This window comes from Pyrus communis, chromosome 14, assembly GCF_963583255.1.
Source record: "Pyrus communis chromosome 14, drPyrComm1.1, whole genome shotgun sequence".
Lineage (NCBI taxonomy): Eukaryota > Viridiplantae > Streptophyta > Magnoliopsida > Rosales > Rosaceae > Pyrus > Pyrus communis.
The window spans coordinates 11375363-11401854 of record NC_084816.1 but is presented as its reverse complement, the minus strand read 5'-3'; the positions used below and the strand labels follow the sequence as shown (position 1 = coordinate 11401854).

The window sequence follows — 26492 nt, the reverse complement described above, 5'->3', positions numbered from 1 at the left end:
ACCATATTTCAACAAATCATCAGATCAAAATCGTCAGGGGGAGCATTTCCTAGATCTCTTCCCATTGCCAAATCCAGTCGAACCAAGTGACTGTGTCCATTCACTACCTCACAACCGGGATTCTCATGCAACTCTTAATGACAACCTGCTTATTGGAGACGACACTGAAGCGTCAGAAGCACAAGTAGTTCCCCATGACCATAACACAACATCTATACAAGAGAGTGGAGCTGAACCTATTGTGATCCCAGCTCAACCCCGCAGGAATCCGACTCGAGATCGACATCCACCATCAAGGCTGCAAGACTATGAAACTTACCATGCCAGGTACCCTATTCACAAGTTTGTAAATTACTCCAAAGTCTCTCACTCTCATGCAGTTTTCCTCAGTAAATTGTCCTATGAAGGTGAACCAAGGAACTTTCAAGAAGCCAATCGTCAAGTTGTGTGGAGGCTAGCCATGGAAGAAGAACTCAAAGCCTTGAATGAAAATAAAACCTGGAGTGTAGTTCAACTTCCCAAAGGCAAGAAGGTGGTAGGCAGTCGATGGGTCTATAAAATCAAGTTTAATTCTGATGGCTCAATTGAACGACACAAGGCAAGATTGGTGGCTCGCGGTTTTACTCAAACTTTTGGAGTGGACTATAAGGAGACATTTGCTCCCGTGGCTAAGATGAGCACAATAAGGGTTTTGTTATCTGTTGCAGTGAACCATGAATGGCCATTGTACCAAATGGATGTAAAAAATGCTTTTTTACATGGAGACCACGAAGAGGAAGTCTAGATGCAACTACCCCCGGGTCATCCACAAACACAGAATTCAGGTATGGCTTGCAAGCTTCATAAGTCAATCTATGGCTTGAAACAATCTCCTCGTGCCTGGTATGCCAAACTGAGCTCGGTACTTGAAAATTTTGGGTTCAAGAGAAGTCATGCTGATTCCTCCCTGTTTGTTCGAATAGGATCAGTTGGCAAATTAGTTGTACTAATCTATGTTGATGATATCATCATCACAGGTGATAACATTGATGAGATTCACACTCTTAAACATTCTTTTCATCAACAATTTGCCATTAAAGACTTAGGAGTTTTAAAATATTTCCTTGGGATTGAACTGGCCACTTCCCCCAAGGGACTTTTTTTGAGTCAAAGGAAATATGTGATTGACTTACTTCAAGAAGTGAAGATGATGGATTGCAAAGCAAATGTACTCCTCTTGATAGCAAATTGAAGTTGGACTTGACAGGAGAACCTCTTAGTGATATCAGTTACTACCAACGATTGGTGGGTAAGCTTATATATCTCACCATCACCAGACCGGATATAACTTACGTCGTTAGTCTTGTAAGCCAATTCATGCAGGCACCTACTGAAGCTCATTTAAATGTTGTTAAAAGAATTTTCAGATACCTCAAAGGCTCCATTGGTCGGGGAATCGTCATGAAAAACAATGATCATACTCAAATCATTGCCTACACCGATGCTGACTGGGCAGGGAATGCTATTGATAGAAAATCCACTACTGGCTACTGCACGTTGGTTGGAGGAAACCTCGTGACATGAAAGAGCAAAAAACAAAATGTAATTGCTCGCTCAAGTGCCGAAGCTGAGTATAGAGCCATGGCTTCCACTGCATGTGAACTCATTTGGCTCAAGGGCCTTCTCTCGGACTTGGGGTTCTCAATCAACACACCTATGTCTCTTTTCTGTGACAATCAAGCAGCTATGCATATTGCCTCTAATCCGGTGTTCCATGAACGCACCAAACACATTGAAGTTGACTGTCACTACGTTCGGGAACAAGTCCAGTCCAAGGTAATTCAAACCACATTCACTCGAAGCCAAGATCAACTTGCTGATATTTTCACGAAGTCTCTTGCTTCTCCTCAGTTTCAAAGTCTGCTCTCCAAGCTTGGATCAATTAACCTCCTTGATCCAGCTTGAGGGGGAAGTATTGGAAGAATTAGCCATCCTACAGCCGTCAAGCCGTCCTACAGCCGTCAAGCCATCCTACAGCATTCCTACCTTGTCCTACCTACACACTAGGACGGCTACCTTGTCCTACCTACACACTTGTATCATGTATATATATCCTTGTAATCTTGTAGAGAAATATAATGAGAAAAAGCATTCTCTTCCATATTTTATTGGAAGAATTAGCCATCCTACAGCCATCAAGCCATCCTACAGCCGTCCTACCTTGTCTTACCTACACACTAAGACGGCTACCTTGTCCTACCTACACACTTGTATCATGTATATATATCCTTGTAATCTTGTAGAGAAATATAATGAGAAAAAGCATTCTCTTCCATATTTTCCACAAATCAAGACGAGAAACAGTCTAATGAACCACAGCTTGAGCATGCTTGATTTCATGAAGGCTGCTTGCGTTAATAGGAAGCATTTCCAAACCATAGATAGGTTTGATTACCAAGCATTGTGCCCCGCTCGGAGTCACTTCAGAAGAAACGAATATGATAGGTGATGCTTCTAGGGGGTCGTTGGTTGCTCTCTCATCTACTAAGATTAAAGCATGGGCTCGTTTAGGTATTGAACCATGAGCCAATAAATAGAAGACCGAGTCGAATAGAGTTGCTACTCTAGTTGTGGTTGTTTTTGTGCCACAATCGGAGATGTCTGCCCCGAAAGAGCCGCGACGAAACTCCCACCTTCTTGTAAAGGGATTATCTTCCTTCCTATTCACCAACCGTTGGAGACTGCTGAAGATCCTCTTCAGCCAAGGGAGTAGGATCTTTGATTTCCAACACCTAATCATGATGGCTACCAGAGCTACTCGTTGATTTAGACTTCTTCCTAAGAGCCTTGACATAGATCTCTGTTAATGCAGCACCTTCAGGTTTTTTCCTCTTCTTCTCATCTTTAGGGGCATCCTTTGTGGCTTGCGGAGTTGGTGGTAACCAGCGACTTTGACATCACCCCATTTCGGGTCCGGGATGGGATGACTAAAGAAAAAGTCTACAATGTTGTCCCTTCCATGTCTTTACTTCTCTTTTGGTAGCTATAAGCCATCTCCAACTCCGATGTTTAACCGGAATGATCTGAAAGTCCCTATCAATGAGTTAAGGACGGCATTGGCCGAGGCTCCTAATGTCGTTGTTATATTTAAAATTTATAATGGGCTTCTTAGGCACTCTAGCTCCAGAGATATCGCCTTCTCAATTTTCGTTGACGAGGAGAATGTCTTTGTACCAGTCCTTCTCTTCTTCTTAGTTACGAACTCTAACCATAAGAGGATCGGAAAAGCAACAGGATAAGCGTGACGAGCGGGATAAACAAATGATGTGACGGCCATATTCTCCAAAAGAATTAAACAATTCGATAAAGGGAAAATGTTTTGAGTAAATAGAGAAGGGAAGAATTTGAACTGAAGAAATGAAGAAACAATTGATGTATGTCAAGGTGAATGTCGAAATTAGGGATTTTGTGAAGAAAAGAAGACGAGGTTCGAGGTTATTTAAGAACACGTTTTAAACCATCTTGCCATTGAATATGGATCGGCTTTTCTTGTGATCAATGAATATGACAGTTAAAACAAGTGAAGAGTATCAGATGCAATTTCTTGGTTTTTGTGCACACACAACAAACACAAAGTTTCATCATTACATCTTTTATGGCACAGAACTCAAGGCTGCGCGTTTGAATCTAAAAAGTCTCTACTACTCCACAAAGAACTAGATCACCATATGAAGACAAATGGACGTATTTCAACTTACTCCAAAAGATATGGTATGTGGATAACTATCCATCCTCAAGGGAAACAAGTATCCTTTAGATGCACAATTAAGGGTAATTGTGGAACCATGATTTTCGAGGGTCGAAGTAAAGCTGATCCCAATATAACTACTTAAGAAGTCCGGTCATGGACTTAATATCTCCAAGCGGAGCTAGATTAATGGAGCAGCAGTGCCATCATCATCTTGTTATAGGGAAATGGGCAAGTCCAAGTGGCTTCATTGGAATTGACCATGCTTGTTATGCAAGACATGGGATCTGATCCGAAATGGAATCAGCTAGTTCTCGATAAGTCTTGGATTCCAACAAACTATGAATTGGCATGTGTCACAATTAATCACACTCCTAAAGAGGATGCAATATCTACTTCTAGATATCCTCCAAGATTCTCACGGCTTAGAACTATAGGATTCTATCCTAAAAATGTCTCTCTCCCGGCTAGGATAGATAAACCCATTTAGTGTTCATCTCTAAAAACGCTATCTTTGCACTCTAACTCTCTTGCCCTATACTTGAGTCTTATATTTGCTTGCTAACTTGGCTGTCAGAGAGCCTTTGGTCTGTACACACCCTATCCCTGGTCTTAGGCTTGCTGACGGTTGTTTGCTCTTTTATAGATTACCTGGAATTGTGCATCATCATCACTCACAGCGGTGCGTGAATTTGGTTCCAATAGTTCTACTTTTAAGAGTTCCTTTAATAAATACACAAAACTGAAAAGTCTAAATACGATTTGAATATTTTTTTTTTAATTTCTTTAATAAACACCTTAGTTTTTAGTACAATTGATATTCTAGATGAATCTCAAGATGAGAAGTTCGAACTCTTAACATAGTGAGTTGGAAAAAATTCTAATCATCAGAGCAACCCATCATTTACAATAAACTCTCGTAAAATAAACTGAATTATCATTTTGTCGGTAACAAGATCAACATTTCTAAATTTTTTTTCCTGGCTTGTATCCGATCTGGAAGTTCAATAATATATTTTTCGTACAGACTGAACCCGAAGTGCATGGGAAAACGATTGAATGAAGTATAAATAATCATATGACGCAATCAAGGTTGGTAAGATGTGCTTCACTATCAGCATGCTTGCCCTTATACAAGTTTTATTAATTAATCAGCGTCGTGTAAACACAAAGATCCAGCATGCCAAGCAAAAACCGCCGTTTATGAAAACGATCCTTTAATCTCATAAAATATAGTGCTATTTTAATGTGAAAAATGTACTGAATCTGTTATTCTACAAGGAAGAAACCGGACAAAGGAAAACAAATACATGTCGGCGTAGAAATTGTGTTTTATAATCGTTAAATTACGTATGTGAATGATTAATATTTAGATATTCAAACGAGCATAACACTTCTTATACAATTGAAGACTAATAAGGTTCAAGAAGGTAAATCTTAAGATTTAGTTTAGCAGTCATAACTTTAAATAAGGCTGATATATATATATATATATATATATATATATATCCTTTAACAAGAGGGATTCCTATTTTTCTAAAAAAAAAATAGGAATACCTTCTTGACCGTTGGATTTGATTTTAATAAAATTGTATGGTTGAGATTGTATGGCCTGTGATTTAATCTTAACCACATAATTTTATTAAAATCATTCTAATAGTAAAAAAGATGTCCTCATTTAAAAAAAGAAAAACATGAAAATCTCTCTTATTAAAAGGCATATATATATATATATATATATATATATATATATATATATTCAATAAAGGAAAACTCTTGGTGCTTGACGAATTTCATAATCTAAATGGCCAGTTTTTTTCCTATTTAATATTAATGTTGTCATAAAAATATATGTCCCGTAATAAAGAATATATGAAAGGCCGGGCACAGGTGTCGGCAGGGGAATCTTTGATTGGGGTATGATGGGGAAAAAGGTGTGAGCTAAAAGACAACTTCTTATTCCAAATGTCACCAGTGGCTATACAAACATCCGTGGAGCAAATATACTTTGACGATGACGTTTTACTTTAAGACTTTTAAACATAAAAAGTAAATATATTATATTTAAGTATTATTAGTACTAGATGTCACTGTAATAATTTACAAGTTTAATAATCGAATGAATCAATTTTGGGCATGGTATAGTGTACAACAGATGAGTTCAAACCCCTATGTGAACTTACTTGTCCACATATACAAACTATTTCTCCAACAACAGAACATATAATATATGTAATAATAAGGGAAATAAATATACTCTAAAATATCTTTATTTTAATAAAATGAGACTTTGCTGACACAAATTTTAGTAGAACACACTTGTCTACCGCTTCGAGGCGGCTTCCTAATAATAAAGGTCAAAAGAAATCTTGTACCTCAATAATAATTATTATAAATATTATAAATTTGACATTTACGATCTAATTGTGTTATCTTTTCAAAATTATATGATAATAATACTAATATTAAGTATAACAATTTTTTTCTAATACAAGTAAAAAAAAAAAAAATTATCATGGAGAGAGATTGAAATGATAAATAAAGATAAGAGTAGAGTGCTAATAAACCCTACCTAAGTTTTATCTCTCAACCCACTTTTTAATAAAAATATTGACACTAACCCTCATGTAAAATGACATCTAAGGATCAAAAAAATAAAAAAAAATAAAAAAAATAAAAGATTCTCTTCGTTGTTCACCATCTCTCTGTAACTATCTCAATTCCTTCAAGTACATTATTTAGAAATTTGAAAATTGAAATGGAGACCAGAAGAAAGAATTGGGCTTGGATGGGAGTGATTCGGTTGTCGGAATTTGGAAAAGGGCACAAGATTGAAATTTTGTAATGCAGCATGAGGCTTGTTCGCAGTACTTGGAAGGGGAGGGAAGGGTGTTGCATTAGGGGTCTGGAGAGATGGAAGTAGGAGTGACACATTCCAACCTGGAATGTCCATTTAGACTCTAAATCAAGCTGTGCTAGCCGATACCTGGAAGGTGACGAAGCCATAAAGTACAGTGTGGTGGAATATCTGAATAAATTTAAACCTAAAAGTGCCTAAATATAAGAGTGTGATGCCCAAGGAATCAAAACTATTTCTGGTTTTGTTGACTATAAATATTACAAAACCTACGCGGTGCGCAGGCCGAGTAACTAATAAGCTAACTAAGTCCTTCGGTTGGATGCGGGGCGTACCAACTCGTCGGCCGAGCCTGGCCGAAGAGTAGAATTTGTTGATGTCGCGTTGAGCGCATTGCTGACTTCTTTATCTTGCAATTGTGACTGAGGAATGAACACTCTCGGTCTTTGGGTTCTAGAGCCTGAAGACAAGGCTGCTAGTTCTGCATAGTTCACAAATCGTCGATGCCTGATTCGGTCACCGTGATTATATTCGTAAGAGTATAAGCACGTCGAATCGACACCAGACTATACGGACACAAATATTCAAAGTGATGTATGTCTTGATGGTGAATGTGGTTTGGCCGTCAGAATGCCGAACTCTAAAACTCACTTATGAGTATCCAATCATAAAATCACTTAGCGTCCAGTACGCCGAATGTCGTAACTTGTAACACCTTACTTCGCCGAGCAGGCTAATAAGGTGACCTCTACCAATAAGGATTCGAAAACCCTTCTCGGCAGAGACTTGGATAGGTAACCAGTCGGCCTCGATGCAGTACTGTTTATCCAAACTGAAGGTGTGTCAGCTATAGAAAAGAGAATAAAAATTCTCAAGATGTTGAGAGGTTTTGCGCAGGGCAATTGTGTGTTGAATTGAAGGTCCTCAACTGTTGCATGATTTCTTGTATTTATAGCGCCAACTCCTTGAGATCCAATTAAACTCCTATCTGGATTGGGAGTCCTTACTCTGTTTCAACTTTGCTTCGAACAACCTTACTCCCATTAGGACTTTGAACTCACCCCCATTCGGATCTTTATTCATTGCTGGTCGAGAATCCTAGTTGCACCAAGACTTCCTCAACCCTCTATGCTTATCTAGATTACTCCTTCTTATGATAGGACTCAACCATCCCTGCTAAATAGCCCGGAATCATCAGGCAGCCCATAGTATTTTGACACGACTTTGGGCCAAGCACAAACCTACACTCGGCCCAACAATATTATTTTGGGCCCAAACATTGCCCCCTCGCTTCTAAGGTCATTGACTGCCAACCTTTGGTCGGATCTCGACCTTGAAGAAGTGAAAACATCTTTTGCTTTTTAGACTTAACTGTTCTTGATAACCATTACCATGCGCATTTATGGAATATGATTGCATTATCCTCGTTACTCCCGACGTACTGCCACGTGTCGACTTTCTACCAATTCTAACAACTCTCAATCATGGCCCTCGAAAACGTGTCTCTTCTTCATTAATGCATTAAAACCGCCGCCGCATGCAATCGTGCGTCCTAGATCCTTGAAAACCTCGATCCTATCCTTGAAGGTTCCCAAAATATCTGAAATGATTGGCCATTTCCCGGTTAATTTTCCCCCCCAATTCAAACTCTAGTGCTTTCGAATACCAAACGTTTGATCTTCCTTCTGAAACGCCTATAAATACCTGAACTCCCTTTATTTGTACTCACGTTTCCAGAAACCTTCAAAGACTCTCTCAGCCATTTTGCTTTCTAAATCCCAAAAAACAAACTCCTGCCCCAAAAATCCTCTCCAAGCATTTTCCAAATTCCAAAATGAGTCTTAATACCTTCATTTCCAAGCTTAGCGACGAATGCAGCAAATACAAGAGCTTCATTGATCGGAACGCCATCAAAACTCTACGTTTCGAATGTGACTTGAGCACTACCCACCAAATCCTAGGGCCACTTTTCAAGGATGCGGTTCCTTCATCAATCATTACTCTTTTCAAGGCTCACTGCCTGACACCCTTGATGCAAGGGTTCGACTAGTCAAAATGGGACCTATCGAGGCCTCAAGGAGCCTGGCCCACGACCAACGCCAACTGGGTGGCCTGGGTCATCCGAATGGAAAACTTCTTCAGCCAAGAGTGGAAGGCCCTTGGTATCTATGACGCCCTCAAGCTTTCGACCATGGAGCTAACCATGGATAAAGAGCTCCTCATGGTAGCGTTGAGTTTTTGGTGCTCGGCCACCAACACCATGGTCATTCCTTTTGGACCTCTCGGCCCCACTATCCTTGACGTCTCGACTATTCACGGGACTCCTCCATCTGGGATCCCGGTAGATGCGGCTCTCTTTGGGAACCCGTTTAATATCGACCTTAAGGCGCTCTTCGAAGATCGAGCTGTCGAAATACTGAATCAAGATGGCCGAGAACCTTCAAAAGAAGAAGTTCAGAAGTTACACAAGAACTTCTTCAACTACAACACCCTCATCCTCCACTTTGTTGGCCGAGGCGAGGAGAGTCTTAGGAAGGGAGAGCATGAAGCCTTCCTATTCTACTGGTACAACAAATTCATTTGTTGTACCCGGTTGAACAAATGTTTGGTCAAGAACATGCCAGTGGCCGAGGCCCTGGCTAGTGGTCACACCCTGGCACTTAGCTTGGCCGTTCTCACCAACCTTTTCCGCTGCCTGGCCGAAGCGACCATTGGAAAAATCGACCCAAACTAGAATGGTCCCCTCTAGGTCTTCCAACTCTGGCTACAAGTTTATTTTACCACCATTCGATCGGATGTCTCTGCCTTCCAACCCACTACTTCGCTTAGCCTTCAGTTAGCATCTCGGCCGCCGCCTCCTCACCAGGCTGAAGAAGTCTTCAAGTACCTCTTCGGCCTAGAAGTCTTCTTCGATGATGAATTTCTAGTATGTCGTCGTCGAGAGCACCCTTGCTCCATCAGACTTCCATCGTCAGCCTAAATCGATGGTGCTGATGCTACCCTCCGCCAGAACTGGGGGGTCGATCGTGCTATCACGCGACCTTCCCCTTGGCTGTCATCCTCACCGAGCAAGTTAGGAAGTCTACCACCCCCACTTCACGGCCCGTCAACTTGGATACCTTCAAGGTTGTCTGGTCCCTCTACTCACTTCATGTTCCCTCCTTAACTAAGAAAGCATTTCCGGCTCATCAGAGAGGGAATGTCGAGATTCCGAGAAAGAGTTTCAGGATCAGTACAAAACATTTTGCCTTCGACCCGCTCTCCCCGAATCTCTCGGCACAGACACCTTCAGTGACTGGTGGGAAGAATATACTGAAGCCTTTTTTGGGGCTGTGGTCGAAAACATCACCGACAGACTTTTTGGTGATCGGCCGAGGAGAATCTCTGCCTCTCAATCCAAAGAGCCGACCCGAGGTAGACGGCTACCCTTTTCTCCTATTTCTTTCCTCAATTATCACTACCCATTTTTCTAATGTGATCCTGTTTTCTCAGATGGTAGGTCGTTAAAGAAAGCGGATGTGGTCGTCGCGGCGGTGACCAAGAAAAAATTGGTCCCTTCCTCGATGGTTAAAACCACCGAGTGAACTCTACCGACCAAACGACCTCATCAGGGCGCTGAGACGGTAGATGACGTTCCTCGCCCTTCAAAACGCATCAAGAAATTGGCGAAAAAGGGGAGCGGGAGATTCACGTTATCTCCAGCCAGACCACGGGATCAACCGCTCCTGTCGTCTCTCCTTCCATCCTGGTTATCCCGGCCTTGGCGGACCAACCACCCTTGGCCGAACTGGCCGTTGCTCCAGTTGTGGCTTCGGAGCCGGTCATTGTGCCCGTCTTGGAGAAGACGGCTACACCCGTCGAGGCACCTTCTATCCAGCGACCAACGGTTATTCTGGAAAAGGTATGATTCCATTGCTAATGATCTTTTTTTATCTGATTTTCAAATCGTAACAGCCTCTTCTTTCAGGACGATGAGAACGACGAAAGCGATGAAATTTCGCTGGAACGTCGCCCTCGACCAACCAACCTTTCTTCTATCCCTTCTCGTCTTGTGGTCGAGGCAGCTGTCCATCCGGATCCTCCTATAGCCGACCGTGGGAAAAAGCCTCTGGTCAAGCCTAAGGCGACGGCCGAAACGCCGCTTCATCCATAAGATAAAGACCTCAACATTCCTCTGCAAGAAGTTACCTTGGCCTTTGTAAGGCTCACTTTCCTTCCTTCATTAATTTTAAATGTCAAGTGCCCGAACGTTCATTTCACCGATAATTTTATGCGCCGAAAGGTATTGTCTACATTTCCTGGCCGCTTTAATGGCCATCAAATGTAGATAACCTCCATTGGCCGCATGAATTGAGAAGTGGTCTTAGGCACTGGGCTCGGCCATTAAGTTCTCTAGGTTCGAGCAATGAACCAGAGAGCATGGCCGAGGTCTCCTCCCGGTAGGTCTAGAAACACATTCCCTCTGTCATGCATTCCATCTAATTTTCCTTCTACTTACGAATTTTTCTCTACGTACAGCCTTCGTGGGAGGTCGAGCTTGATGCTCTTCTTTAAAGCACAACTGGCCCGACCAGTTCCTCTGCTACCCTTGCCGAACCAGTGGAGGCTGTGGCTGAGGCCTAAGCTTTTGTTAGGCTACAGGAGCTTCTGTCCCTCTCTGCCTCCCAGGCCCTCCAATGCAAGGGTCTTGACTCCGTTGGGGAGTGCCTGAATGACCTTGCAAATGGCGGTTTCCTGAGCACGGAGAATATCGCTTATCTAACTGCCCTTCTGGAGCGGACTTGGCAACACTTCATCATTTTTTAACAAGCTTTACGGGCCAAGGACTACTTGAAGGCAACCAAGATTGTGCATGAGACTGGCCGGGCAGAGGTGAAGGCGATAAAAGCAAAAAAGGCGTAGCTGACTGAGTTTGATCGCCGGATTTTCGAGCTTCAGCGTCAAATTGCTGAGTTACAACGGCAAAAGTCAGCTGCTACTTCAAAGCTTGAGAAGGACTTCGAGGAAAATAAAGCTCAGCTTACGACCTTCGCTGCCAGCGTAAAGCACATCCAGCAGCTACAGCTTAAGAAGAAGATGAGGCAAGCTGAGATAATTTTGAGCAAAATAAGGTGGCTGAAGCTGAAGGCTGCTCTCGAAACTTTCCTCCCTTCAACCCCCTAGAATTTTTTAAGAGCCTTTTGAATGTATCTGTTTGCCCCTTTTCATGAGTTTAATACAATGATATTTATTCTTGCATTTCCCACATGATTGGATAATATTTTTTTAAAAATTTTCCATTAATCGGCAATTTGTGAATTAAACCGGTCTGATCTCTAAGATGATATGCCCCCTTGCCGAGAACTTTGTGAATGATGAATGGTCCTTCCCAATTCGGCGACCATTTGCCAAACCTGGGGTCTTTAATCCCTACAGGCAACACCGTTTGCCAAACCAATTCTCCTTCGCCGAACATTTTTTGTCCAACGCGTTGATTATAAGCTCGCTCAGCAATTTTCTTCTATGCTATTAATAAATTACCCGTGTCGATCTGATTTTCTTCTAAGTTTTCTAATTCTTGTCGCATAGCTTGACTATATTCGACACTAAACAAACTACTCTGCTCGATTACTCGTAATGAGTTTATACTTAGCTTGACTGGTAACATAGCGTCATGTCCGTAAGTTAACGCGTAAGGAGTTGTTTCGGTGGCCGTTCGGGGTGACATTCGGTATGCCTATAATGCTTCGTTTAACTTAAGTGCCACATCCTAGGCCTCTCTCTTACCATTTTTTCCAGAATGCCGATTAATACCTTATTGCTTGCTTCGGCCTGCCCGTTCACTTGTGCGTAATACAGCATAGACTGCTCAAGTTGGATATTCAGATTTACCGTGTATTCCCTAAACCTGTCGGCCATGAAGATTGTGCCATTGTCGGTTATGATCGTTTCTGGCACACCGAATATGGTCAGAATATTTTCCTCTGCAAAACTGCAGACTTCTTTGGCTGTTAATTCGGCATATGATTTTGCCTCGACCCACTTAGTGAAGTAATCAGTTGCTACTATTATCCACGTGTGTTTTGCCGCTCCCGACGATGGTGTGATTTTGCCGATTACGTCCATTGCCCATCCCCTGAATGGCCATGGTTTAGTAACTGAGTAGAGTAATTCGACCGGGGCTCTCTGCACTGGTCCATGAATCTGGCACGGTATGCATCCCCATGCGTATTTTATGCAATTCTTTAATATACTTGGCCAAAAGTAACCATGTCGTTGGAGCAACCAGCGCATTTTGCGTCTTGATTGGTGAACTCCACAAATTCCTTCATGTACCTCAGCCATTGCTTGGACAGCCTCCTGTGGGCCGAGGTACAATAATAGTAACTCATCCTCACCCTTTCGGTATAATTCATTTTGGTATGACACGTAATTTGTGGCGTGGACCCTCGTTCTCCGATCGTGTTTCCCGTTAGGGTTATCGAGATATTGTAAAATCATCTTTCTCCAATCGTCTGGTAGTGTCTCGACGACACATACTTCTACGGGGTCTCCCCATTCCAGTAACGATGGTAACGACATCACCCTCATGCGTATCACGTGATTGCGTTGGAGAATTTGCTGATTGACCAAGGCTGGGTATGATCGCAAGACTGTGGGTGTTCCCTGGCTTAGCTTGCCCCCTATGAGTTGTGCTCCGAAGGTGATTTGGGCGAGTTCATCGGCATCCATGTTTCAAATACGCGAAATATGCTCAAATGTAATCCGTTCAAACGACTCGGCCAAATAGGTCGCGACCATGTGACAGGGCGCCTAAGTACAACTCATGCAACAGAACGCGCCGTTAAGTTGGTTAATCACTAGTTCAGAATCATCGAGGACAAGAACACTGGTTGCTCTTAAATCGTGTAAGACGTGAAGGCCGATGATAAAAGCTTCATACTCAACTTGATTATTTGTACAGCCGAAATCCAACCTGAGAGAGAAATACTAGTGGTGGTGGTCGGGTGATTGAATGGCAATACCAACACCAGCCGAGGTCAAAGTACTGGAACCATCGAAATGCATAGTCCAGTGGTTGTCGCGTGTTGTGATTAAGCCGATTTCGACGTCGCTACCCCTAAAACCATAAGGAGAAGGGTGTTGGGCCAAAAAATCGGCGAGAGCTTGGCCTTTGACGGCTTTTTGGGGTACGTACTGTAGACTGAACTCGGATAAAGCCAGTGTCCATTTCCCAATTCAGCTTTTGACGATAAGCAGAGTGGGCATGTAACGAATCACATCTGTTTGGGCAATGACCTGCGTAACAGATGGGAGCATGTAGTGCCGAAGTTTTGATGCGGTGAAAAACAAAGCTAAGCAAAGTTTTTCGATGGGTGAATAGTTGAGCTCCGGCAAATTCAAATTACTGCTGAGATAAAAGATAGCTTGTTCACGCCTAACATCGTTATCTTACGCGATGAGACAACCAATGGATTCAGCGGCTGCCAAAATGTACAATTTGAGAGGTTTATCGCGACAGGGTAGAACTAGTACGGGTGGTGTGGAAAATGACACCTTGATTTGCATAAAAGTCGTTTGGTGTTCTTCGCGCCATTCAAACTTGTTGGAATCCTTGAGTTTGAGGAGCGTAGAGAATGCTTTCATTTTGCCTGCCGAATTAGCAATGAAACGGCGAAGAAATTTATCTTCCCGAGCAATGACTAGAGCTGCTTCTTGGTTGTCGGGGATGGAGAGCTAATGATTGCGCGAGCTTTATTTTTATCGACTTCAATGCCGCAATGGTGCACCAAAAACCCTAAAAAATTACCGGTCGATACACCGAAGACGCACTTGGCCGGGTTCATTTTTAGATTGTGTTTGCGCATGCGGAGGAACGTTTGTCGAAGATCGTCCAGGTGCGTTCGGCGGCTTTTTGATTTCATCACCCCATCATCGATATAAACTTCTACGATTGTACCGATCAAGTCGTGGAATATCTTATTCATGGCTCGTTGGTATGTGGCGCCGGCGTTCTTAAGGTCGAATGGCATGATAACCCATTCGTAGGTACTGAGTGCCCCCGGGTAGCAGAAGGCGGTCTTGTGGACGTTGGCCTCAGCGATAAAGATCTAGTTGTAACCGGCATGGCCGTCCATGAAGGACAGCAGTTCATGATTGGCTGCGGCATCAATTAGTAAGTCTGAGATTGGCATTGTGTATTCATCCTTGGGAGTGGCCAGATTTAAATTACAGAAATCGATCCAAATGCGAAAGGCTCCATTTTTCTTTAACACCGGAACGATATTGGCCAACCATTCGACGTACCGAGCGGTCCGAATAAACCCTACTTTTAGAAGCTGAACTAATTCGTCCTTTATGCCAAATTGTACTTCAGTCGAGAACCGGCGTGGGGGTTATCGAAAAGGCTTACATCCGTCTTTGATGCGTAACTCATGTTTGACGAGGTTTTGGTTAAGGCTTGGCATCTCATGATAATTCCACGCGAAACAATCTTTAAACTTATGAAACAATTTACAAAGCTCGACCTTCATAAAAGGTGGTAGTAACGCGCTGATAAACAATGGTCGAGGATCATCGGCTGTGCCAACATTGATTTCTTCCAATGGGTCATTAACCTGGGGCCGATTGTCTTCGAGTTTGGCCGGTGCGGCCTGAACTTTGTCGAAAGATAGAATGGGGCCGTTATCCGCTTCGGCCAAAAATTCGATTAAGTTTATGCCGGAATGTGGTTGCTTGGTAATGACGTACCAATGGGCTAGCAGACGTTCCATAGTCGATGAAACCGCGACCTGACACCTTTCTTGTTTGGTGGCATCAATCATCGGCATTGGTAATTAAATCTGCCAAGCCGAGTCTCATCGAATCCTGTTGGACAGTCTCGGCGCCTACCTCGATAGCTTTCTGTACCGAAATTCTGGTCGGCCGTCCATCCTCGTTAAAACCCTGAAGGGTGATATAGTCGACGTGATCGTCGTAATAGCAAGCTTGAATCATGTTAGTCTCAAATGGCTGATTATCGGTTGGGTACACTACGACTGATTTACCGTCTCAAAAGATGAGAACTTGGTATAGTGATGAAGGAATGCAACTGGTTTGGTGGATCCAATCGCGGCCGAGCAATGCATTATAGTCAGTCTTGGAGTCAATTATAAAGAATGTCGTTATATGGTGACAACTGACAACGCTGACTTCTAACGGGAACACCCATTTGGTTTGAGACTTGTCACCGATGAAGCTGCTCATCGTTATCCCTGACAGGATAAGCTCATCATTGGAACGGTGTAATGCCTTCATGATAGACATCGGCATGATGTTGACTGTGGCTCCACAATCGACAAACACCTTAGAAATAGGAAATCCTTCAATATGAGCCGTGACGTATAACGGCTTTAGATGTTGGAGATTAACTGAGGGGAACGGGGAAATAGTTCGGCCAGGGCTACCTTAAGGTTGTCGCAGACTTCCCCATCATCGTCTTTAGCGACGAATCTACTTATGTTGCTTCTTCAGCAACTACGTCCACATCCAAGAAATTTGACTGATGGGTGATTGGTTGGAACTCAACCGGTAGGACATGGACCATACTGATCTCCATATGTTCGAGGACCGAGGGACCCATCGGGTCTTGGTCGTCGTCTTCCAGAGTAGTAAACGTAGTATCAGTCGTTGGAACGTCTTCAATTGGACTTTTTAGTGCTTCGGCATGAACCTACTCCTGAGGCGTATAGACCGAATTTATCTTATTCTGGTTATCCTCCTCGAGCGCGTTTATTGCCGAAGATTTATTTCGTTCTTGCAGTACTTTATTGGCTCGTTCTTAGTAGGCGATGCGGGCATTCCTTGTGTTTAGATACGTGTCTAAACGTGCCACACTGTTTTCCTCATCGACGGTAAGGCTGAAAAGAGATACAACCGAGAAAACTTCGAAATGATATCGCAAATGCTAAAGGTCTTCGAGTGAAAAAGGTAATTTGGCGGTGTCGATATCTGTGTAGGGATCGACCTCAAAGCCGAGGACTCGAGCCTCCCGTATATGATGGAACCTAGCTTTCATTGCTGGATCGCAAGTTTTTTGGATAATTTGCTCGACATCAGGGCAAGTTAGTGCTAGGTTGAGGGCTTCCTGACATGCCTTGGGTAGTCCGTACAAGTCATTGGCGGAATATTTCTTATGAAACTCCTGCATGTACTCCAAGGATTCACCGAGGAATGGAGGGTGTAGATTACGCCGTACCTTGACTAATGGTTCTGACGGTGGTAGCGGAGAAAGTTTCCTTTCGGACTCTTGTCTAAAATGCTCGAGACGAGCTCTCATCTCCATAGGGCGAAGAAGGAGCTTGATGTGTTTCTCGAACTCTTCAATGGTGGTCTCAAAGTCACGAGCAGCTGCCTTTTTCCCTTCGAGTAATTCGATCATGATAGTCGGGGTCGGCCGATCATCAACGCTTCGTACGGCCTCTTTTGGCTGCCACCGAGTAGCAGAGTTGGCATACGCTTCTTGTCGTCGAGCCATGCAATCTATTCGCTGGCGACGATGTTTTTGAGATTTAGACAGCGCCGTATATAGGCCGGTTGGAGAATTGTAATTGTACCAACGTTGGTCTCGTGGCCTGGACGGTTTGAAAGTTTTTCGATCGACTGACGAGCCCGAATTGCTAGCATTGCGCGAGTAATAATCTTCATTATAGAATGGTGCGTCAAAGTCAAGACGTCGCCTGACTGGGGCCTAGTCTTTTGTTTGTACCTGTGGACCGAGTCTCTCAAACACTTGGCGTCGTGGACCGTTACTGAGTTCCTTTGCCAATTTTGTAAAGGTCATGGATAATGGGCCTGAAATTGGTGCAGAAGATGTCATCTTTTTAGGTTCAACTGGTGTTTTACAATGGTCGCAGAAAACCATTGATTCATGAGTTTCTTTGGAACAAGAACCTGACATAGGTTCATCAATGGTCGGCCTTGAGGGCTCCGTAGATGGTGCATTTGAAAATAAATCAATCTTCAATCTTGGTTGACCATTCTGCTTACGGACATGCTGCACCGGGACGTATTCGGCCTTCCCTTTTCCTTTGTTTTTAGGGAGATGAGCATCCACCATACCAATTGTTGTCGAGGGGAAAGGATTGACGTCGACCGCCATCTGCTTTTTCAGGAATTTTAGCTTTCCCTTCTCGATCCAATTTTGAATCGTGTCTCAAAACACAACGCAATTATTGGTGGCATGCTTGTTTGAATTATGATACTTGCAATATATTTTGCCCTTTAATTCTTCGGCCTTAGGGATGTTGTGTCTTGGCCAAAATTTGATGATTTTTGCTACCAACAGCTGGTCGAAAATTGCATCGGCCTTGGTGATATCAAAAGTGTAAATTTTCGATGTTTTACTCATCTCTTCAACGGCTAAGTGGGTATTGGCACCTCTGGGACTAACTGGAGCTAACGCCTTGCAAACATAAGGTTTATTGATCACTATTTCGGTCGCGTCTACACTGGCATACTGGGTATCCTCGCTTTCGGCCAATGCATAGCTAACTGTGGGATTCTTATATAATGTTCCCCGGGATGGTGACTTCGATATCTTTTCCTTTCGGAGCAAATAATCATATTACTCGACGTGTTGAGCGAGTTCGTACATATCTCGAATATTTGCCCCCAAAAACTTCTTTTTGTATTCCACATCCAAGCCGTTTAGGGCAATTTTGACGAATTCAACTTCAGGAAGAGGTACTCGGCACCAATTCCTGGCCAACTTGAACCTTGTCAAGTATTCTATTGGGGATTCATCGAACGCTTGAGCCATCCTAACCAACGATGAAACGGACATCTCCAACCCTGGTCGATAGAATTGTTCATGGAATTTCTCAACCAATTCCTCCCAACTCTGGACGGAGTTTGGTGGGAGATTAATGCACCAAGCAAAAGCTGACCCTGTTAGTGAAAAGTTGAACAGCCATAGTTTATGGAAGTCACTATTGACATCTCCACATTGCGCCGTGAACCGAGCTACATGTTCTAACAAGGATAAGGATGATTCTCCAGCGAACAGACTGAAATTGGGGATCTTGAAGCCTCGAGGGTATTCGAACCTTTCTACAGAAACTGGGTATGGGTGGATGAACTTTAGGAACTTCGGCCCTTTTTTTAGGGCCAAGTCGATCATTCGTTGGACCTCGGTCATATTGACGGATGCTGCTTCTTCTCCTTGGTTCGGTCCATCAGATATATTACCTGATCCTCCTCTTTTCTCCAAATCGATTGGTTGCAGCCGAGCGAACCCTTTCTCGACTTGTAGGGGAACATTTGGAAAAGAAAGTTGCCGAGGTTGGCCAATATGGCCATCTTCGAAAGCTCTACTGACCAATAGTTCAAGCATCTTTGTCTGTGTGTCACTGTTGCTTCGTATTGTGTCTAGTAAATCATTCATTTTTTGGCCAATCGATTGCTTGACCTGTCGATATTATTCATCGAGTCGTCTCCGAAGAAACGACCTAGTTGGCGGATCAAAACCCTCCCTACCATCTTTGTCGCAATCTTCCACTATTCCTTCAACGAAAATGCCTGCTGTTTAGTTAGGAACTTCTGGGTTGCAAGGTTGTTCGCCAAGACAGATTTCATTATCTCGACGTGTCGCACTTGTAGCCTCGGGCGACGCAACAATGATCGAATTTTTCACTCGATGCAAATCCTGCCCAAGGCCTTGCACTGGTAAGTCAGTTGTTGACTTTCCCATGATTGTTTTCTTTTTTACGGACCCTGTCTCAATGGTTAACTCCAAAGGTCTAGCACAAGGTCTCATTGGGTGTGCCAAAATGTTGACTCTAAAAATTACAAAACCTACGCGGCGTACAGGCCGAGTAACTAATAAGCTAACTAAGTCCTTCGGTTGGATGCGGGGCATGCCAACTCGTTGGCCGAGCCTGGCTGAGGAGTAGAATTTGTTGATGTCGCGTTGAGCGTGTTGCTGACTTCTTTATCTTGTGATTGCGATCAAGGAAGGAACACTCTCAGTCTTTGGGTTCTAGAGCCTGAAGACAAGGCTGCTAGTTCTGCGAAGTTCAAAAAGCGTCGGTGCCTGTTTCGATCACCGTGATTATATTCGTAAGAGTATAAGCACGTCGAATTGACACCAGACTGTACGGACACAAATATTCAAAGGTGATGTATGTCTTGATTGTGAATGTGGTTCGGCCGTCAGAATGCCGAACTCTGAAACTGACTTATGAGTATCCAATCATAAAATCACTCGGTGTCCAGTCCGCCGAATGTCGTAACTCGTAACACCTTACTTCACCAAGAGGGCTAATAAGGCGACCTTTGCCAACAAGGATTCGAAAACCCTTCTCGGTCGAGACTTGGATAGGTAACCAGTCGGCTTCGACGTAGTGCTGTTTATCCAAACTGAAGGTGCTGCTTGGTCGACTAATTCTACGGCAACAGTGTTGTTTATCCAAACTGAAGGTGTTTGCCAATTGCCTTCACAATGCTGTTTATCCAAACTGAAGGTGTGTCGGCTGGAGAAAAGAGAATAAAAAATCTCAAGATGTTGAGAGGTTTTGCGCAGGGCAATTGTGTGTTATTGAAGGTCCTCAATTGTTGCATGATTTCTTGTATTTATAGCACCAACTCCTTGAGATCGAATTAAACTCTTATCTGGATTAGGAGTCCTTACTCCGTTCCAACTTTGCTTCGAACAACCCTACTCCCATTAGGACTTTGAACTCACCCCCTTCGGGGCTTTATTCATTGCTGGTCGAGAATCCTAGTTGCACCAGGACTTCCTCGACCCTCTATGTTTATCATGACTACTCCTTCTTGCGATAGGACTCGACCATCCCTGCTAAATGGCCCGGAATCATCAGGTAACCCATAGTATTTTGACACGGCTTTGGGCCGAGCACAAACCTACACCCAGCCCAACAATATTATTTTGGGCCTAAACAGGTTTCCATTCTCGAAAGGGTTGGTAGAAATAACTAAATGGTATTGGAATTGGTAGGTAAATCCCTCGTAATGCATAACTATCGATATGGTAGCCCTACCTCAGGGCCATCAACTTGTCTCAAATCTACGTCTTTCCTTGGCAGGGAAATTCTTCACTTAAAGTTTAGAGGCAGTTGACAAATTGATTTTCTCGAATGTCATTAAGTTGACTAATCCGCCCAAAACTTAGGAAAACCTAACACGTTTTTCGTAGTCAACGAGATGGCAAAATTCAACATTTTGGCTCAAGAATCGAGAATGCTTACATCACGATTGTGATGAATGCAATACTGCCCAAACTTATGCTTTGATAAGGAGAGTTGCAATCTGCAGAAGATATGGGGAGTGACTAGATTATGAAATTCTAACTGGAATAAAGATCTGGAGAGAGGCCTTGGTGATGAGGGGAGGCCCTGGGCTTATCAACACTCTAATATTTATTCTTCTAAAAGGTCAAAAAAGAATTTATATATATATATATATATATATATATATATATATATATATATTAGAGGTTATTTTAGGAATAATAGTACGTAGGAAAATAGCATTTCAATTTTTAACTTTTTTTGGTGGATGAATTATAATGTGTGAAAAATAAGATATTGAAGTGGGAATGAAAACACTCTAAAAGTATCAAACGTTGATTTAAATTTACTTGAAAAATAAAATAAATTCAAGACACACATTTGAATAAATTTAAAAACTTGAGGCAAGGAATGAAGTGACATGCACCTTTAAGCCTTCTCTTGATCCTTAAGCACATTTGATATTAGATTATGTTTAATGAGGCAAATATTGTTGTACAAGTATGAAAATACTTAGATATAACATACAAGAAGACGCCATTTAGTACTAAAGTCTAGTGGTATTCCTCTTCACTTGTAAGTGACAGGTCTTAGGTTCGATTCTCATCAAAGGCAAATTTGAACTACATTATTGCTAAGTCATTGTGTAGCTAAGCCCAACTTTTCCCTCTTAGTATAGCTAATATCATTTGTTTCAAATAAATAAATAAATAAATAAAGAAACCATACAAGAAAGTACATTTTCAAGATGATGAGAAAGATTAAGTGACTTTAGTGGGCCTTAATTGGTTCTGACATTTTATACTTATAAAAAAAATTAAAAAAAACAGAAAAAAAAAAACCTTTTTCAGAACAAAAAAAAATAAAATAAAACGTCATGATTAGCCGAGTAAAGGGCGCGCATGATCCAACAAAATATTAACGAAACCATTTTGCGAGCAATCTATTGTTTTCTATAATACCTTTAAGCTTCAAGGGCACCAAACACAGATCAAAAACCCTATCATTAAAATTGAGAAACAAATACATAAACAGGAAAACTTAGCCGTACAATTAGTAACTTAAACACTAAAGAAAACTTAGCCTATTCTCCATCTCTTTTTCTGTGAAGTCTAGTTTTATTATTTGGCCTTCATTTTTAAATGTTGTAAATTGTACCACACATGCTCTTGTTAGATTTAGAGTTAAAATACTTCTTTGGGATCATGCTGCTAAAAATATTCATCTCAAGAGCTTAATTTCTCTACATCAAAGGTTTGTTCATACTTATGCATTTCATATCACTTCCAGTTCATCCTGTCCAGTGGCTTTGTCTAGTCAAATCTTCTCGCTGCTTTCACGCGAGCTGGGCACACACTTTAAGACAATCCACATGGGCCTTTTGACAGCCTTTTCCCCAAGAGCGTTTTTCAACTTTAGATCTTTTCAAATTGCTTTTGCACATGACTCGTGGCTTTTCCATCCCCTTCTCTTTGTCTGAAACAAGCCCACTATAAAAGCTTCATCTAGGGTTTCATTTTCACCTGGCTAAGAGAGTCTATCTTCTGAAAAAGGTTGATTTTAGCTTGGAGCTGCCCTTTGGTTCTCATTTGAAAACCCTAGCCACAAAATCACATCCATGCACTAAACACCCACATCATTGCATATTAGGGTAGCGTTGCTATTGTGATTTTGATCTTTGTTTCTAGTCAAGTTTTTATGAGTTTCAAATCTTTGAACTGGCCTCTTTTTGGATTCGCGTCAGTTTCATCTTTCAAGTGTTTGACTAGTGAAACTGACTAGACAATGAATCCAGATTTGCATCAACTTCATCATAATATCATTTGCATAAGTTGAATGGATCTTCGTACCACAAGGTGAAGAACTCAGGAGGACCTGCCACTTAGTGAAGATCGAAAGAGTCTATCACGTGAAAGGCAAGGTTGCACAAAGGTACAAGCTGCTCCATAGATAGGGATCTAGGAATTGAGCTTGTGTGGTTATTTTGTAAGAATCTTGATTTCACTAGTGGATTGGACTTAGTGGAGAGTCCCTGGTTTTTTAACCTAGAGGTGGATTTTTCTGGCCAAAAACATCTCGTGCAATCTATCGCTTTACTAGTTTACTTATCTTTCTTTTGCTTGTGATATATGTTCTTCATTATCCATAAATAGATAAGTCCTTGTAACTAAGCTTGTCAGTATTAAAATGAGCACTAAACTGGATCTTAGTTAACTAGGAACTTTATAGTAAACTGAACTTTAATTTGACTTCTTCCGCTGTGAGTAAACTAACATATCTAAGCTTAGTTGATAAGTGTTGCTGACTAGTCAGACAAGCACGTATACATATTGTAAATTGAAGGTTATTCCACCTGGTACTAATTTCAATTAGTATCAGAGCCGTGCTCTAGATTTACATAGAGTGGTCTCTGGGTGCTACTGGTATTAGGTGGATTTTCACCATGGATTGTGATCGTGTTACGAGATCTTGCAACTCTCCTCTGTTGTTTGATGGAACAAACTATGTCGCATGGAGTGAAAAGATTCAAATCTTTCTTGAAGCACAAGATCTAATTTTTGTGGATTATCTTACGTCTGAATGGAAGGCTCTTTCAAGGATAGTAAATGGAGAATCTGTCGTAAAGGCCAAAGGTGAGCAGACTCAAGGGGAGATTTCTTCAGACAGGGCAAATAGAAAAGCCTGGAATGCCATTGTTTCAGCCATCTCACCAACTCAGTTTGCACATATTCGTTATTGGACCACTGCAAAACTAGCTTGGGACAAACTCAAAATTTTGCATGTAGGAGACAAACAAGTAAGAGAGCTTAAACTTTAGATGACCTTATCTAAGTTCGAGGATCTAAGAATGCTTAAATCAGAGACTTTCTCGACCTTTTATGGAAGGTAAAAATGCTAACAAATGAGGCCTTGGGGTTGGGAAAGCCTATTGATAAGATAAGTACTGTTCAAAAGATTTTGAGAACTTTATCCAAGACATTTCAAGCAAAGAAGGCAACTATTTATGAATTTCAAGACTTAAATGAGATTAAGCTTGGAAAATTGGTGGGTAAACTCATAAATGAAATGGAGCTTGACATGGATGAAGGTGATTTCGAGAAAAATAAAGAAGTTGCTCTTCAAAGTGTGAGAAACAGTTGTGTTGAAAATGAATCATGTGATCAATCCTCTGAATGTGATCTTGCATTATTTGTTAAATAGTTCAAAAGGATACTTAAAACCAAGGGCAATGAGGTCAAAAGGACTAGAGAATCATCAATTAATCACATTATTCAACCTCATGAAAAGCTCAACCTTGGAAGAAAGCAAGAGAAGTTTGTTGATAAAAGGGACAAGTCTTTCTCAAATGTACATGGACCTTGCTTTGCATATGGTGGTAATGGTCATCAAGTTGCTGAGTATGCAAACAACAAAGTTTCAAGTCAGAAACGTGATAAGGCCATGATGGGGACATGGAGTAATAGTGAAGATGAAGTATCTAATAACTCTGGAGAGTCATCAGATACTGAAGAAGATGTAGTTGTTTTTGTTGCATCAGTTAAAAAAGTGTCTTCTGACAATGATGAGGTAACTCTGAATGATGATGAGAAGATGTCTTATCAGGAACTGTCTACCATGTATAAATCCTTGTTCGATGAGACGTGTGCTGCCAAATTGAACAACGTTGAGCTAAATCTAAAGATTATTAAGCTGCAAGAAAAAGTTGAGTCTCTTCAACTAGTTAGAATTGATGAGTAAAAAAGTTATGTCCCTTGAGGCCCAAATCAAGGTATTGGAAAATCGGTTCGTGACTTATGTGATGTAGGGTCATTCGAAGCAGGTTTAAGCTCTGTGTGCACCTACACTGATACTGAGGAAAGTTCCTTACCTGCAACCTTTATGGCCAAATCTTCCTTGAAGAAAAAATTCACTCCCACATGTCATCGATATGGCGAACTCATTCATATTTGACCATTGTGCAGAAAAAATTTCATGGAAAAGAAAGATGACTTAAAGGATTAGGTTGATCGACTAGCCATGGAAGTCAACAAAATGGCATAGGTTGTTGGTTCTTCTAGCTCAAATTGTACCATGTCTATTTCAAGGAGACATCAAAGTGGGTCTGATAAATGTCTAGTTTCTCATTGTGCTCATTTTGTTCCAAAACCAGACGTTTGGTACTTTGATATTGGTTGCTTATGTCATATGTTGGGAAATAAAGATGTCTTTTTGCCACTTATGTGAATCTCTTAATGTGGAAAAGCACTGTACCTAATCTGAAATTCCCAAAATGCCACATCTAGTTGAAATGATCTCAAATAACCTATATCAAATGGTGTTATATGGGAAGATAATGACAATCTCAATTGCTTGGTGCATGGAAAATCAAAGGTATGTTTTCCTCTGTCATATTGTTGCAAATTGCGACCTTGTTTTGTTTCCTTGTGATATTTTGGTGTGGATGTTGTATATGTTCAATAATCTTGGTGTGAAACCTTTTGCTAATTGCTTTCATTGTGATCTTGTGTGTAACATTGACTTTTGGATGAATCTTGCCCAACAATTATCAGCAAATTATTTTGCAACTAAATCTCATCTCGTTGATGAAGTGTTAGAAAGAATGACAAGTGCTCTAGTCTTAGTATCACTTAAGAAACAGCTAGTTAACTTTTCACAAGTACTCTTGTCTATCGAGGAGATAAAAATCTTCGATGGTATGTTGTCCTTTGTCCAATCAACTGAACAGGTTGAATAGCTATGCTTCCAATTTTATTTGTTGCATACGTAGTTTTTATTGTTGCTTGGGACTAGTCAAATATCTCATTAGTTAGCTTTCCTATTCTCATTTTGCATCTCTTAATTGTCATACATGGGTGATATTTTGTGGAATAACCTTGAATAATATTTTCACTATGACGTCAAAGGTTCTCCCTAATGTTATTGATAGTCTCTGAAAAATCATTATTTCATTTAGCAAAAACTTATGTTGATTTTAGGATTAGGCTTACTTTGGTCTTGATTGGGTTGTAGTGACTCTATTTACTCCATAAATTAAGGTTTAAGTATCAATTCCAGTGCAAAACACCACATGTTCTATCTTGTTTTCATGCTCAATGCTTCACAAAAGAAAAATCATTGTCTTGAGCATCAATATTACCACGTATGGTCAACATACTCAATGTCAAAAAAGGAACCTCAATTATTCATCCCTACAAATATGTTCTCACATGCAATGTCATGTTCAACCAAATCCTTCCCACTTGTCATAAAAAGTTCAAAAGTTTTTTGGGGTGCTTCAAATACATCTTGCACCAACCATGTCAAATGACTTGGGTTTCCTACTTCCATATGCCATCTCAAAGTTCCATTTGGCTTTAGCTTCCCATTGTGCCTAGTTTTGTGTTTTGCTCATTTGCTTGATTTATGTTCTAAGTGTTGTTTCTTGAACTTAATAGATTATTAAAAGCTTGGTTAGCCTTCGAATTAATCTTAAGCATAGTCAAATGAAGTTATGATTCAAAGATGTCTATCTCCAATCTCATTCTCATACCTTGACACATCATGGATGTTGTATGAACGTGTGTTAATATATGCTTTGCCATCTATGTATGACTTTGAAGATCTTTGTAGATAGCACTGCATATCATATTTTCCTTCAAGT

At 41.5% G+C, this 26492-nt stretch overlaps 1 protein-coding gene across 1 annotated transcript; it reads left to right on the top strand.

The window, feature by feature from the left end:
• The first annotated feature begins 23294 nt into the window (after positions 1-23294).
• Positions 23295-24589, top strand: LOC137714368 (uncharacterized). Its single transcript, XM_068453602.1, has 3 exons — positions 23295-23648; positions 23738-23977; positions 24053-24589. The coding sequence occupies exons 1-3, from the start codon at positions 23295-23297 to the stop codon at positions 24587-24589; spliced, it is 1131 nt and encodes a 376-aa protein (XP_068309703.1).
• The last annotated feature ends 1903 nt before the right edge of the window (positions 24590-26492 follow it).

Bases quoted from the DNA above. Each gene is read 5' to 3' on its own strand.
- LOC137714368 (XM_068453602.1), top strand. From the start codon at position 23,295: ATGGATTGTGATCGTGTTACGAGATCTTGCAACTCTCCTCTGTTGTTT. The intron at 23,649-23,737 runs GTAAGAGAGCTT...CTTTTATGGAAG, and splicing joins TGCATGTAGGAGACAAACAA to GTAAAAATGCTAACAAATGA. The intron at 23,978-24,052 runs GTGAGAAACAGT...TTTGTTAAATAG, and splicing joins AAGAAGTTGCTCTTCAAAGT to TTCAAAAGGATACTTAAAAC.